Source organism: Morone saxatilis, unplaced genomic scaffold (genome assembly GCF_004916995.1).
Source record: "Morone saxatilis isolate NCDOM2014 unplaced genomic scaffold, NCSU_SB_2.0 Contig9, whole genome shotgun sequence".
NCBI classification, from domain to species: Eukaryota; Metazoa; Chordata; class Actinopteri; family Moronidae; genus Morone; species Morone saxatilis.
In genome coordinates, this window is record NW_023340268.1 from 11,129,783 (window position 1) to 11,142,312 (window position 12,530).

The 12,530-nt window shown below is 41.0% G+C and overlaps 2 protein-coding genes across 3 annotated transcripts in view; one reads left to right on the plus strand and one right to left on the minus strand.

The window, feature by feature from the left end:
- tpd52 (tumor protein D52) overlaps window positions 1–7,430 on the minus strand; it is a 19,787-nt gene extending 12,357 nt beyond the window's left edge. The window contains exon 1 of the mRNA XM_035681379.1: window positions 7,305–7,430. Coding sequence (XP_035537272.1) covers window positions 7,305–7,323 — 19 coding nt within the window. The 5' untranslated portion in view covers window positions 7,324–7,430. The remainder of the gene's footprint in view (window positions 1–7,304) is intronic.
- Window positions 7,431–9,650: 2,220 nt separating this feature from the next.
- The window catches only part of zbtb10 (zinc finger and BTB domain containing 10), an 18,059-nt gene continuing 15,179 nt past the window's right edge, over window positions 9,651–12,530 (plus strand). For both annotated transcript variants that reach the window (XM_035681245.1, XM_035681246.1), the window contains exon 1: window positions 9,651–10,585. In XM_035681245.1, the coding sequence (XP_035537138.1) occupies window positions 9,926–10,585 (660 nt within the window). In that variant the 5' untranslated portion in view covers window positions 9,651–9,925. The remainder of the gene's footprint in view (window positions 10,586–12,530) is intronic.

A 12,530-nucleotide genomic window follows, 5' to 3' on the forward strand; every position in this document is an offset into this window, starting at 1 on the left:
GGGGGGGGGGGGGGGGGGCATTAGATGAAAAGCATAATCTGCAGTGTCCCAGATTACAGCAAAGCGCTAATCCAGGGTGGCCAGTCCAGCTTGGAGCGGCAGTAATGCTAGTCAGATACAGTGGAGGGGAGAGGATGCCAGAGGCTACACTTGGTATTGTGTGCGTGTACTTGAGGGAAAGTGCACTATGGCGTGGTAATGAGAGCATGTACATGTACACGTGCCGCTGTGTATGTTTGTGAGTTCATACTAGGCCTGCAATTAATGATTATTTTCAGCCATCAATCAGATTATTTTTTTGATTAACCAACTGATACATACAATGTGACATACACACAATGCCTGAGCTGAAATATTCAAATTGTTTGTTTTGGCTGTCAACCAGTCCAAAAACCCAAAGATATTTATTTAAATATCACAGAGGACTAAGAAAACCAACAGACATGCACATTTGAGAAGCTGGAATCAGTAAAATAATGGCCTATTTGCTTTGATTTCTTAAACATACTACAATGAAGTTTTTAACTGGTTAATATAAAACATTCTAAATTTAACACTGATTCCTCTCTATGACCTACATAAACCAAAAAGACCATCAGCCATATGATTGGCTGTTTATAGTTCCTCATAAGGCCTGGCCACCAGGTTGGATTCCCCTTAAAAATCAGATGAAGAGAAGAAACATAACCGCTGTTGTCCACAGGGGTCGCCAGAATCACGAAAAATGAAAGTCTCTTGTTGATGCTTTAAATGATAAGCTGATGTTTAAAATAGTTGCCAATTAATTTTCTGTAATAATAATAGCACTTCTGGTTCACAAGCAGATTCAAACACATGTGGGCTTTTAAACGGTACATGCTTAATCTATGTGAAGTACAGTGTATATATATATATATATATATATGTAACCACCAAACCACATAAAACATTGATCAAATATTTAAAGGTAGGAATTCAACCTGCAAGAGAGCAAATATGCAGGTATAGTCATGTCTCATTTCATTTGAATACATTCACGGAGTGTCAATAGAAATCAGGCTTCTCAGTGTGCGTGCACCTGCTGGTACTTGCAAGGCTGCAGCGAGGTGGAAAAGCAGTCTGGTGACATTCCAGCACTAGTATTATGACTGAAGATGTAGATGCTGTAAGGATTTAGAGTAGCTAAAACAAAATGGAGAGAGGTCATCCTGAGCATAAAATTGGTAAGAATGTGAGAGTACAGTACAGAGAGCTGTATGAAATCAGGATTACTGCCAGATAACTGTTCCTAGAAGGAAGCACGCCTAATATTCTAACGTGAAAAGATTATTGTGTGATATCTTAGGACAGAGCACACAGGAGGTTGGGAGAAGGAAAACCTACGTTTTTACCAATGTAAACACGTGAAGGCTATTGAGACACAAAAACTGCCAAAATAATGTCAAAGCAAAAACTGACCTGAACTGTTCACAGTACACTGATTTCCCATCCACCATTCCTCTGCAGTTTAGAGCCAGACGAGCATGTTTGTAAGACCTTGTACAGGAAATACTTTGCATTAAGGGAGAACGACGGGCCGCTGTCCTGAAGTATTGAAGAACTGGGGGACAAATTCCACAATCATGTGTCCAAGTGAAGAGAGTGGAGTTTTCAGATTTCAACTCAAGCTGTGCGTACTATAAAATATATGAAAGGGTACATTTTTCTACAGAGAATGATAGAAGTGATGATGTTCTGTACAATCCAAATCACAAGTGTAGCTAATGTAACTGTACTGCGGCCTGATCTGCAGAGTCAGGCTTCATTGCACTGTTTCCCCACTGAAACAAGGTCAGCGCAGGAAGTGACACATACAGTCACTCGTCGCAAACTATCAAATATCAACATGCGCTGAAATAGGCCCGTATCAAGGACGATGAATCCTTGCCAGCATCTTTCATTTCTTGCTTCTCATATTTTGTCTTTTGGTTCATTTTTGTGAAAAGGCAACCAAAATTGTGCATCAGTATTGCTACTAGAAGTCTTACATATCCAATAACCAACCGTGACACATCTGAGACTGCATTATTCAGAGACAAAACAATACAGTGAAATGTTTATTAATGGTAAAAGATACATCTTAATTAATACTCAACATCACTTCCTCCCTGCAGCCCTCCTGACCAGTGGAGCCACTGAATCATGAGTGACACTCAATGCATGTGACATTTGTTAGAAAACCACTGGTATGCTGAAGTCATAAATTTACTTTTAAAATAATCTCGAACCCAAACAATCTCATCGTTCTGTTCTTGTATTGGACTGGATCGTTTAATATTTTTTTTATTTATAAACCGAAACAGACAAGAGCGTGAAAAACAACCCATGGCACCCAGACTGTAACCAGGAACAAACAGCCATTTTCAAGTGGTTAATGAAGAACAGCATGGCATCAATTACCTCACTATTCACGGCATACCCTGTCACATGATTAACCTAAAACAAGAATCATGAGACATGGGTGACTTGGGATGCAGTGAGAGGGTCCACAAAGTTCCCATGACATGTGCATCATGGGAAAACAGTAAGAAGGGCAGAGAGCGGCTACACCTCAGATGAAACACATATACTGTAAATGTAGTGTGTACAGTTGATGGACACCTGGATGAATGAATGAGTCTCTTTACTACATAGACGGTGTCATGTCTTCATCTCTCTACTGCATCTTAACAATTTGAGTCATCCCACAAATGTGTGTCTAGATTACAGCTGTTTAAAGGAGCAGTCTGACATATTTTTGGAAATATAATTATTGGTTTTATTTATTTTTATTTTTTATTTTAATTTTTTATAATTTATTATTAAGAGTTAGATGAAAAGACTGATACCATTCTCGTGTCTGTACAGTAATTCTGAAGCTACCACCAGCATCCAGTTAGCTTAAATAAAATCCCACCACCACCTCTGAAGCTCCCTGAACGACACATTAAAACGTTGTTTGTTTAATCGGGATTGTTTAATGCATGGTTTATACTGTATAAACACTAAATGACCTATTTAACATAAAGACATTAGTGAACAATCTACTCATCTCAGTCTTGGCAAGAAAGCAAACAAGCCTATTTGACAAAAACGATTCCTTCAAACGAGGTAAACATACAAAATCACGTTCATTCCTCAAACACAAGGTCTGACATCTGCACACTTATCCCAAATATACACGGGACAATGACGTTGAAGGAGAGGCCTGTTTCCTTAGTGATAAGAGTTACCCTGTGGCAGTTGGGGGACTGTGCACATAGTACGATGGTTGTGTGTGGCCCAGCTCTAAAACACATTTCCTACATCTCATTCTATTTGGCTCGTAAATATAACGCAAATGGAGATTATACAGTATTATCTGTGTTTCTTTTTTTAAATTACTTTTATTATTATTACTATTATTATTATTATTAAATGCAGTTATAATACTGTACTGTTTCAATGACATCTCACACAGGCTCACACTCAACACACTTCCACCAGCATTATTAATACTGTATTAATCAACTGAGTTGAGGGAGAAATATAAAAACAAAAGCTCTGCAAAAATGTCCAAAGTGATGTGCAACAAACAATAGAGGGATGTCTCTCAGGAATCAGGAGTTAGGCCTGCACCAGCACAGTATTTGTACATCTTATTTATCAATATAAGTGCTCTGAAAAAAGAAATCGATTTTGAAGGAGTAAATTAGAGATAAAATCTTAGGTTATGTTATTTAGGATTTATACTCTATACACCGACTACGCTCCATCGGACAGTGAGGCCCCAGGTTTCTCTCTGGAGTGTCATGTTGGAAGATACTGAGCCTGATGCCACAGCTACCAGACAGGTGAGACCTCCGCTTGGCCAGATCTCACAGGTTAATGACAAATACTCCATAAAGAACACATAACAAAAAAAATAAATGATCATATCATCATTTCAGCTGATCATTTCTGCTGTTCCTTCTTTGTATCCCAAAGTTAGGTAAAAAAGACAATCAAATACTGCATTTTAGTTCTACATCAGATAATTCACACAATCAGCACATGTTAAGTACTGACATCTATATTTAGGTTATCTTTGCCTGAACTTGTCTTTTCATAAATGTTTCCATTATCCTCTCTCAGTGCTGCTGGGAGCTGACAGAGCCCATACAGAAGCTTTAAAGGGCTGGCCTGTTCATTATATAGAACATAGGGGACATTTTAATCATATAATACCACATTTGCTAACTTTGATTCATGGAACGATGAGCTCAAAGATCAAAGTTTTAAAATACACAGGGGGATTTCCCTTTAATCTTTGAGATGAAATGTGCAAATCTGCTGACATCAGTGAACTGGGGCAGGTTCTGAGGTTAGGCTCAGAGTTTCAGGTAGCATGTTTTAGCTCAACGATGGCTCACAACCAACCCGTCAAGATCTCTTTTTGCAACGACTCGTGTGTATTTTTAAGTAAGTAACAGTTTTGCCAAAAAAGCGTCCAGTTTCACCTACTATATATACACTCACGTGATAGATCAATACTTGAATTTACCCTTGAAATTTTGCCATGACGTGATCTTAAATACACGTTTTAAAAAGTGTGATGTGGTTTCTAACGCGAACAAGTCCGCTGGATGTGGTTGAGGAGATGTGAGACTTCCCCTGACCGTACACACAGCTGAAAGCATCCAGTTGTGCCTCATTGAAATCTAATAAGGCAAAAATGTTGGCCACTGCTCATGATCAATCTCATTAGACAACCGAGTCGAAAAACAAGATAGATTGGTAAGGCTGACCGTCGCGTTTTTGAACATCTGATTTGAGCAAAGGCCATAAATTTCTATCAGGAAAGCAGCAGAAACCAGAAACAGGCTACACCCAGACAACAGTCAAAAGTGGTTTGGATCATGAATGACAAAATCCCACATTCTGGTCTATGTAGGTCCGGAGTGAAATATTCTCGAGGAGTTTAAATAAATAAAACAATGATGAGTTAATGATATCAACTGACAACTTCTTCAGAAAGAGATATAATTTTGTTTTTGAAATTTATTCAGGCTTCAATTTGGTGCATGAGGCCTGGACATTTAAAAAGAAATGTGCTTTTATCCAGATGTTCACACTATAAGTAAACAAATGTACAAATACTACAAATGCTAGCAAATCAAATACAGTTTTCTTCAATACATCACGTGGTCAAACTATGTGCTTGTTCCCAAAGACAACCTTCCAGATACTGCACTAAAAAGCAAGAACAACTGAATCAATGGCATTCACTCCTGGAAACTCCTTTCAATGCAGGGAAAAGCAAGCACAAAGAAAGAGATGTTTGCTATCAAAAAGGTCATCTAAGTACAAACAATCAGTGGAGAGCAGGCTCCACTCCCCTGAAAGCTTCTTTGAAAGCTGCAGTCAGACCACTCAAAGTGCATACTGACCTCCCTCCTGCTAAACTCTGCCAAACTAACACCTAAACACTAAGTGCAATAAAATGATAACACGATGTAAGAGGGGACATCGATAATGAGAGGTTTCAAAGTGCCTTTCAGTCTCAAATACTGGTGACTGGGCTGAAATCCAACAGGTGACAGTGACAAGGAAAAACATTAACAAGGATGCAGGTAGACGGTGCCAGGATACAGCTGCCATAGATACCCGCGTGAAAGAGTGACAACAACACGGACTTCACCGTCTGTTGCCATAAGAGTGTGACTATAAAAAAAAGAGAACTCATCAGTTCCTATGATGATGTTTTGAATGAGAGACGATGATAACTAGGAAGGACGAAATTTGACTTCTGCAGGCACAAGAAGCGAACAAACAAACACAGTCGTCCTGCAGTAAAGTTCGCTTTTTGACTGACAATTGTGCATTTATTTTGCTGTTTCACTCGATGCACCAACAACTTGAAACAGTGGCTACCGTAAACCACAGAGGCAGCACAATAAAGTCATATTGTGAATTTGATATCAGTCAGACGCCCTACAGAGGAAAATAATTGTAACGTGGTTAGGGAAAACGTTAAAAGCATGAGCAAAGCACAGGAAACCTACACTACCAAAGAGGAACCATGGTCACAAGACAAGTAGCCCCTAACTAACAGTGACTAAGATACACGTTTCTTAAAAGATCTTGGAACACCTCACAGAGACTGAGAGGCTTGAATGACAAACACAGACCTCATTCAGTGTGATAATAATAAGGATAAACAGGTTACATCTGTCCATATACAAAAAAATGCTGCAACCAATCCAACATTTCTAACCTTGAGGCCAAAAAACACAACGTGCAGACATCAGGAAATGACATTTCTGCAGTGGTGGGTGAAGGGAAATGAGGTCAGGGCTGTGCATTGTTCACCTGGTATCCCCTCCAGGTGAACAAATAGTCACTTGCTTCTTTCCACAAGAACGACAAGATCTTGTAACATGCAAATAAAATCCATAGAAAATAGTGTTTTTATCAACTAAACTGAGTCTTACATGCAAGCTTTATTTACTTGCACTTGCCTGAGAAGCAGCTGTGGTAATAGGCAGACCCGGAGGATGGGTAAGGGCAAGTAAGTGGAGCAGAGGTATGAGAGAGCAGATGGCTGCCGAGCAGGAGCGGAAACGTCCAGGTAGGTGGAGGGGAGGAAAGGAGGCAGGGATGGCAGGTACAATGCTTTCACAGCATACCTGCCGTTCATACACTCGCCCTCCTCTTTTTATATTAAAATGCTGGGCACTCCCACACCTGTGCTGAGGCCTGCTTGACCTGGTTAACAAACCTCCCAGCCTCCAGACATTGACTGATGTAGAATGGGGCTGTGCTGCTGTCAAACTGAGCATATGCAATCACTGATCTGTTCAAAAACGACCAGGAATGAGGACTTCTGGTGTGACTTGACTAGAACAGGTGTAATTGGGACATTTAGAGACAATGTGATAAGCCATCAAGTGTTTCATTTGATCAATTCTACCAAATTAACATTTAATTATTATTATTTGTTTATTTTTTTACCTGAACAGTGACAACTTCCTCTCTCGTGTTTTTACTGAAGTAGTTAGCTTACAGGCTGTTTAGTACATGCTGTGTAACACTCAACTTCCGTGATACTTCTGGGAAAGATTACTCCGAAAGCTTTATTTTCTTCCCAGAGTCTCTCCTTTATCTCTGTCCCAAAATAAAAAGCACTTTATGTGAGTGTGAAAGGTAGCATATGTTCCCAGCGGTCTAACTTCACTCCCCAACGCAAAGTTAGCTTCCCTTAGTTTGCTAACTTTCATGTGAGACAGAAACCCCTTTGAGAAACATTTCGGGTGAGAACACAGCCACTGAGAGATGAAATTAATTACCTTGCTCTGTATCCTCCATTGTACGGCTGAGCGTTGTTTCTGGTCGTTTTTATGTCCAGAGGCTGCAGGTTGTTCACTTGGCTGCAGCAGACCTTCCTGCTCGCACTCTCTCTCTCTCTCTCTCATGTTGCCAGGCAGCACCGACGTACGGGGTGGGGTTCGCCGTGACGTCATGACGCAACAGTGTAAACAGAGGCGAGCACGTGGATCAAGTTTTACACCGTCAACAACGCGCAGCTGCACACGTCATTATTGTTTTTTCTTGTTGTTTTTTTTTTTTTTACACCGTACAAAACAAACTTAAAGCGTGCATGAATGCCATACATCAGGTCTATATAGTTAGATTGTAGTAATGGTAGTGCAGTACAATAATACAGAGACACACTCATGTATAGAAACTCAATCTATCACAAATAAAGCTGCTGATTGTGATCCCAGTGAGAGGCAGGGGCACATTTGGTCTTTTTAAATTAAAAATCTTTCGTAAATTAGTAAACCTAAAACAACAAAACAATAAAAACCCAAAAGTAGTTCTAAGAGGGAAAAAGGCTCTGGTGTGGCACATATGTATTAACCTGTTGTAATTGTATACAGAGGATACAATACCAGTGGAAATAATGTTAGGAATGTAGCTTTATATGTCTACTGATATAATTAACATGACTGGATACATTATTGTCACATTTCCGTGTTTGTATTTTCTATTTATTAAGTAATTTTTACTTTGGCAGTTGCCAATAATATAAGTCTGGGTTGAAGTAAAACTAGTGCCTATATTTACTCAGTAATGCTATATAGAATTATTACTTTCTGGGTGTATATGTGTGAATGTATATGTATAGCCCTAAATAACAGAATATATTGTTTTATTTATTATTCTATTATATATTTGCATTACAGTATTTGTATTTGTACATGTATTGGTTAGTGTGTGTAGTATGGAGAGCATTAACAACTTATTTAATTGTGCAACACTGTGTTTTACAGTGAGAAATAAATGACCTTAATTCCTTGATTCATGTTTTGAAAAATGTCTCACTAAAATGGAAACATTGGAACATGAAGGCGGGGAGTTCATACTGAACTGGAGTATTACTGCTCTTATGGTTAAATCACATACCTTTTTTTAATACCAGTAGGAATATATATGATTTATTAGCTAGCTGAAGGCATAACAGTGGCATAAACTCAATCAATGATACCTGCAAGGCAGACTCATTTATTTCATACCTGAGAGAATAGTGTTACATACACTGTATTATTCACTGCAGGAACATTTCAATTTGTCAAATTAATTCAGATCGTTATGTCAAGTTGATAGCAAATGATTGTATGAGCTGGAGCAATAAATAAATACCCTAATCAGACATGGCATGCCTTATTACTCCATTGGGGGTTTAACCATTACACAGGGACATACAACCCCCCACATTATTGTAATCAAAACCTGGGTTAAACCCAACTGTTGTTCACACACTGTGTGCAAAGCCCTTAATTGGACAGAACTGAAACTATACACCCAAGTATGTCAAGCATGGCACACACAAAGACAGATAGATGTTCATGAAAGAGTGCCACCTGCTGGAGCTAATCCTGGTGACACGGAACAGAAACAGACTTAAGACACATGTTGATATGTCAGAATACTTCACTATGGGATATAACACCTCACTGGTCTCTGAAGGATGCCAGTTTCACATGCAAATGATCACACATCAAATGTCACACATACATCTCATTACTTCATAACTGACTATGTTCATTTATTATTTCACACAAAATATAAAGAGGAAGTATACTATAAAATATGATATCATGGTGTCATACATTATATAATATAGTGACAGTAATAGCATGGTCGGACAAAGACAATTATTGTATTACTGTAATAGAGTGTTTATATTAATGTAATTTAATATTAATATATTTTAATTAAATAGGCCTACCACAATTAGTTTGGACACATTCATATTTAACATACATTATATATAAGCTACTTTAAAGATCCAAATATTCATATTGTAACACAAATATTTAATTTTATATATGTAATAATAATAAAAAATAAATAATGCAACAAAGTCTTTTATACGAACCCACACACAGGTTTCATATATATATATATAATATAAATATCACAGAGTATGATGGTAACCCCGCTCAGCAGAGGGCTGAAGTGGGGCACACACGTCAGCGTTCACGGACCGAGCAAACAAGTAAAACCAAAAGATGAAAAGCATGCGGAAAATGGGTGCAGCCTTCAAAAGACAAAAGACCCCTTGCTGATCAACAGCACCCCCATCTTCCTTTAAAAGCCCTCCCTTAGCCAACCCCCCCTTTCTCTGGACGAGGTGCATTGTGGGGAGGAAGTCGTTGCCATTCGACCTCTGCGGGGCCTGCGCGGACGCAGCGAGAACCCTGAAATTCATTATGCGTTTAAAACCTTTATTTATTTCCGCATAACCTACATACTCTCACCGGGAGGGCCAAAGCGGAGGGAAGAAACGACGACGGTCCATCTCTTTCGGACGATACATCCTATACAGACACATTATCCTTTTGGTCGGAGGGGGGGGGATACTGTTGAGAAAGTGAAGATTGTAATATATATTAAGAAAAAAATGTCCGGTGAGAGAAACCGCAGGTCGCTGGCTTTCCGAGGACGTGGATTAGCTGGGTTAACTTCCAGCGGTATCGTTGGGGGGAACTGTAACAGCTGGGAGGCCCCGGCCTGTCAAGACCGACAGTTTAACGGGAACAGGCCGGATCAAGAGGAGGACCGGGATCTGGGGGCAAACGGATCATCGCAGAAGAGAGTGGAGGGCGCTGGGTCTGTCAGCGATAGCACGGAACCCGAGGCGGAGGAAGAAGAGGACCCGGAAGGGGGGAGCTCGGCAGCCGGGGACGGCGACGACCGAGTCGGCTCTGTGGAAGCGGAGGACGGGTCCAGGGAGGGGAGTAGCTTGACAGCGGGGAACGGTCCCAACAACGCCGAGGACCAGGAGTCGGGAAGCGGCGAGACGGGATCCAGGAAATCTGGGGTAGAGATGAGACCGCAGACGTTGCTTCAGAAACACTCACTCTTCCACGCTTCGTGGTTGCAAGAATTTCCATGGCTCAAATTTTGCCAGGAGACGGGACTCATGTCCTGTTCCTGGTGTCACAACATTGCCACTAAAAACAGCGACGAGCTTGTGAAAGGCAGTCGCAACTACAAGCGGGCCTTGCTGCTGAGGCATCACCTGTCTTCTGAGCACGGGAGGAATGACCCCACCAAACAGGTAACGTTAGCTCACCGCGACCGACGCTTTCGCTTCAGCTCGCTGTGAAAGCATTACGTTTAGGTTTTTTTTAAACCTGTCACACATTTAACTCGTAATGTCATTGTGCGTGTTTTTGTCTCTGTCACAAATGGGGACAGTTTCCACAACTTTGAAACTCAACGAAGGCAGAAAATAGGCCATTACTAAGCTTTACAATCCCTCCTCCGGGCTGATTAGCTAGCAGCAGCCTGCTAACAGCTAGCCTAGCCGACTAGCCGCTGGTAGCTTCGCTGTCTATCCGGAGGTAGAAGCCTAGTGGCGGCGTGGAAAGCCCCTAGCGAGGGTAATGACGACCACTGAGTTAACTGAATGGCAAAGCACACTGAATCACTTCTCGGCGTGAGTGAAACGAACCTCTCCTCCTTCAGCCAGTGTGTAAAGTGTGAGTGTGTCTGTCCACTCATCAGTCCAGTCGCAGGCTCAAACCTGCTCCAGTATGACACCTGCTAGCTACTATCACACCGGAGGCTGCTCCTTGTTCAATCAGGGATTAACTGCATGTCACAAATGGCTGTCAATCATTATGAACTGCCTAAAAACTCATTAACAAGTAATGGACAGCGGCTGTGTTGTGGGATACTTCTTGTTTTTAAGATGCACACTGTACAGCAAACCCTTTTTGTTGCATCAGCAGCTGTCCTGATTGCTAGCTTGCTAGAGGTCACACAATGGCAATGGGCTCGACCCTAGTAGCCTTTGGGGAACCGCACCCCTTACCCAACCTCCCCCACCCCCCCACTCTCCTCTCTCGGCCTCTCAAGTAGTTCTGCTGGCTCGCAATCCCGGGTGACCTCTGGCGCATTTCTTCCTCCTCCACCTCCTCCTCCCTTTGGGGGAGCTAAATTAGAGGCATTGTGTTAGAATGACCCCCCAAAATCCATAGATGGTGTCACTTGCAGGGCTGGACAAGAGGAGGGGAGAGTAAATCATGTTGCCTGGAGCCTGGCCCATATGCAACCTTTTGAACAAGGCATGAATGAATGAAATAGATGTCAGTAAATAGAATGACACGGCATCACCTGACCCTGCCGTCCACATATTTCTGGATTAATGGGCTCTAGTGTTGTACCTCTGGGCCATATTTTATGATTAAGCCCCCATCCTGGGTGCACAAGACTGAACTAACTGGAAAATTACCCCTCTTTATTTAATTGGCACGCAAAGATTATGTGGTCAGCCTACGCTTAAGTTAGGTTTTAAAGTTATTGACAGCATCAGTGTGTTGAGCTGCTTTTAATTCAGAACAAAAGTTTTATATTTAGTGAATTATGTCTTTATTGATGTACATGAGGTCTTTTTATTGGTTCATTATTTTTATTGCAGTGTAGGCAGCATTTCTACGGCACTCTTTCAGAGACCTCATAAAAACAGGGAGTGCATATTTCGCTGAACAATCTGGTGTCAAAGGGCATTTCTCCCATCCATGCTATATTTGAAAAAAAAAAAAAAAAAAAAGACGCAACAACCTTACTGACTGTTCCCTGTACATTGGCACACACCGAGCTCATACCCTGACAATGGTCTGAGCTGTCAGGGGAATTAAGAGTGGGGTGCTGTTTGACTCTAATTTGTGAGCGAAGAGGATTGCACTACTACATTTAGTTCCTTCCTTTGCACACGCAATCACTAATCAGAATGACTTAAAGTGATCCACTAACTTGTGCACATCTCTAATTGGCAAGGATAGCAGTAAGAGTGGATTAGGGGCTTGGTGTGGCTTTTCCCTAGCAACAAGGACCCCAGACACTGTTCGCATAGGTTATCCAGGACATTTCCTCATGTAGAATAGAGCTGGGAAGATGGAGTCCCAATGCTGCTCTAATGGAAATGAAAATGTAATTTATTTTTTGCTCACCATTTTGATATCATGTTCTGATGTTCCTCAGATTAACCTTTACTCTAA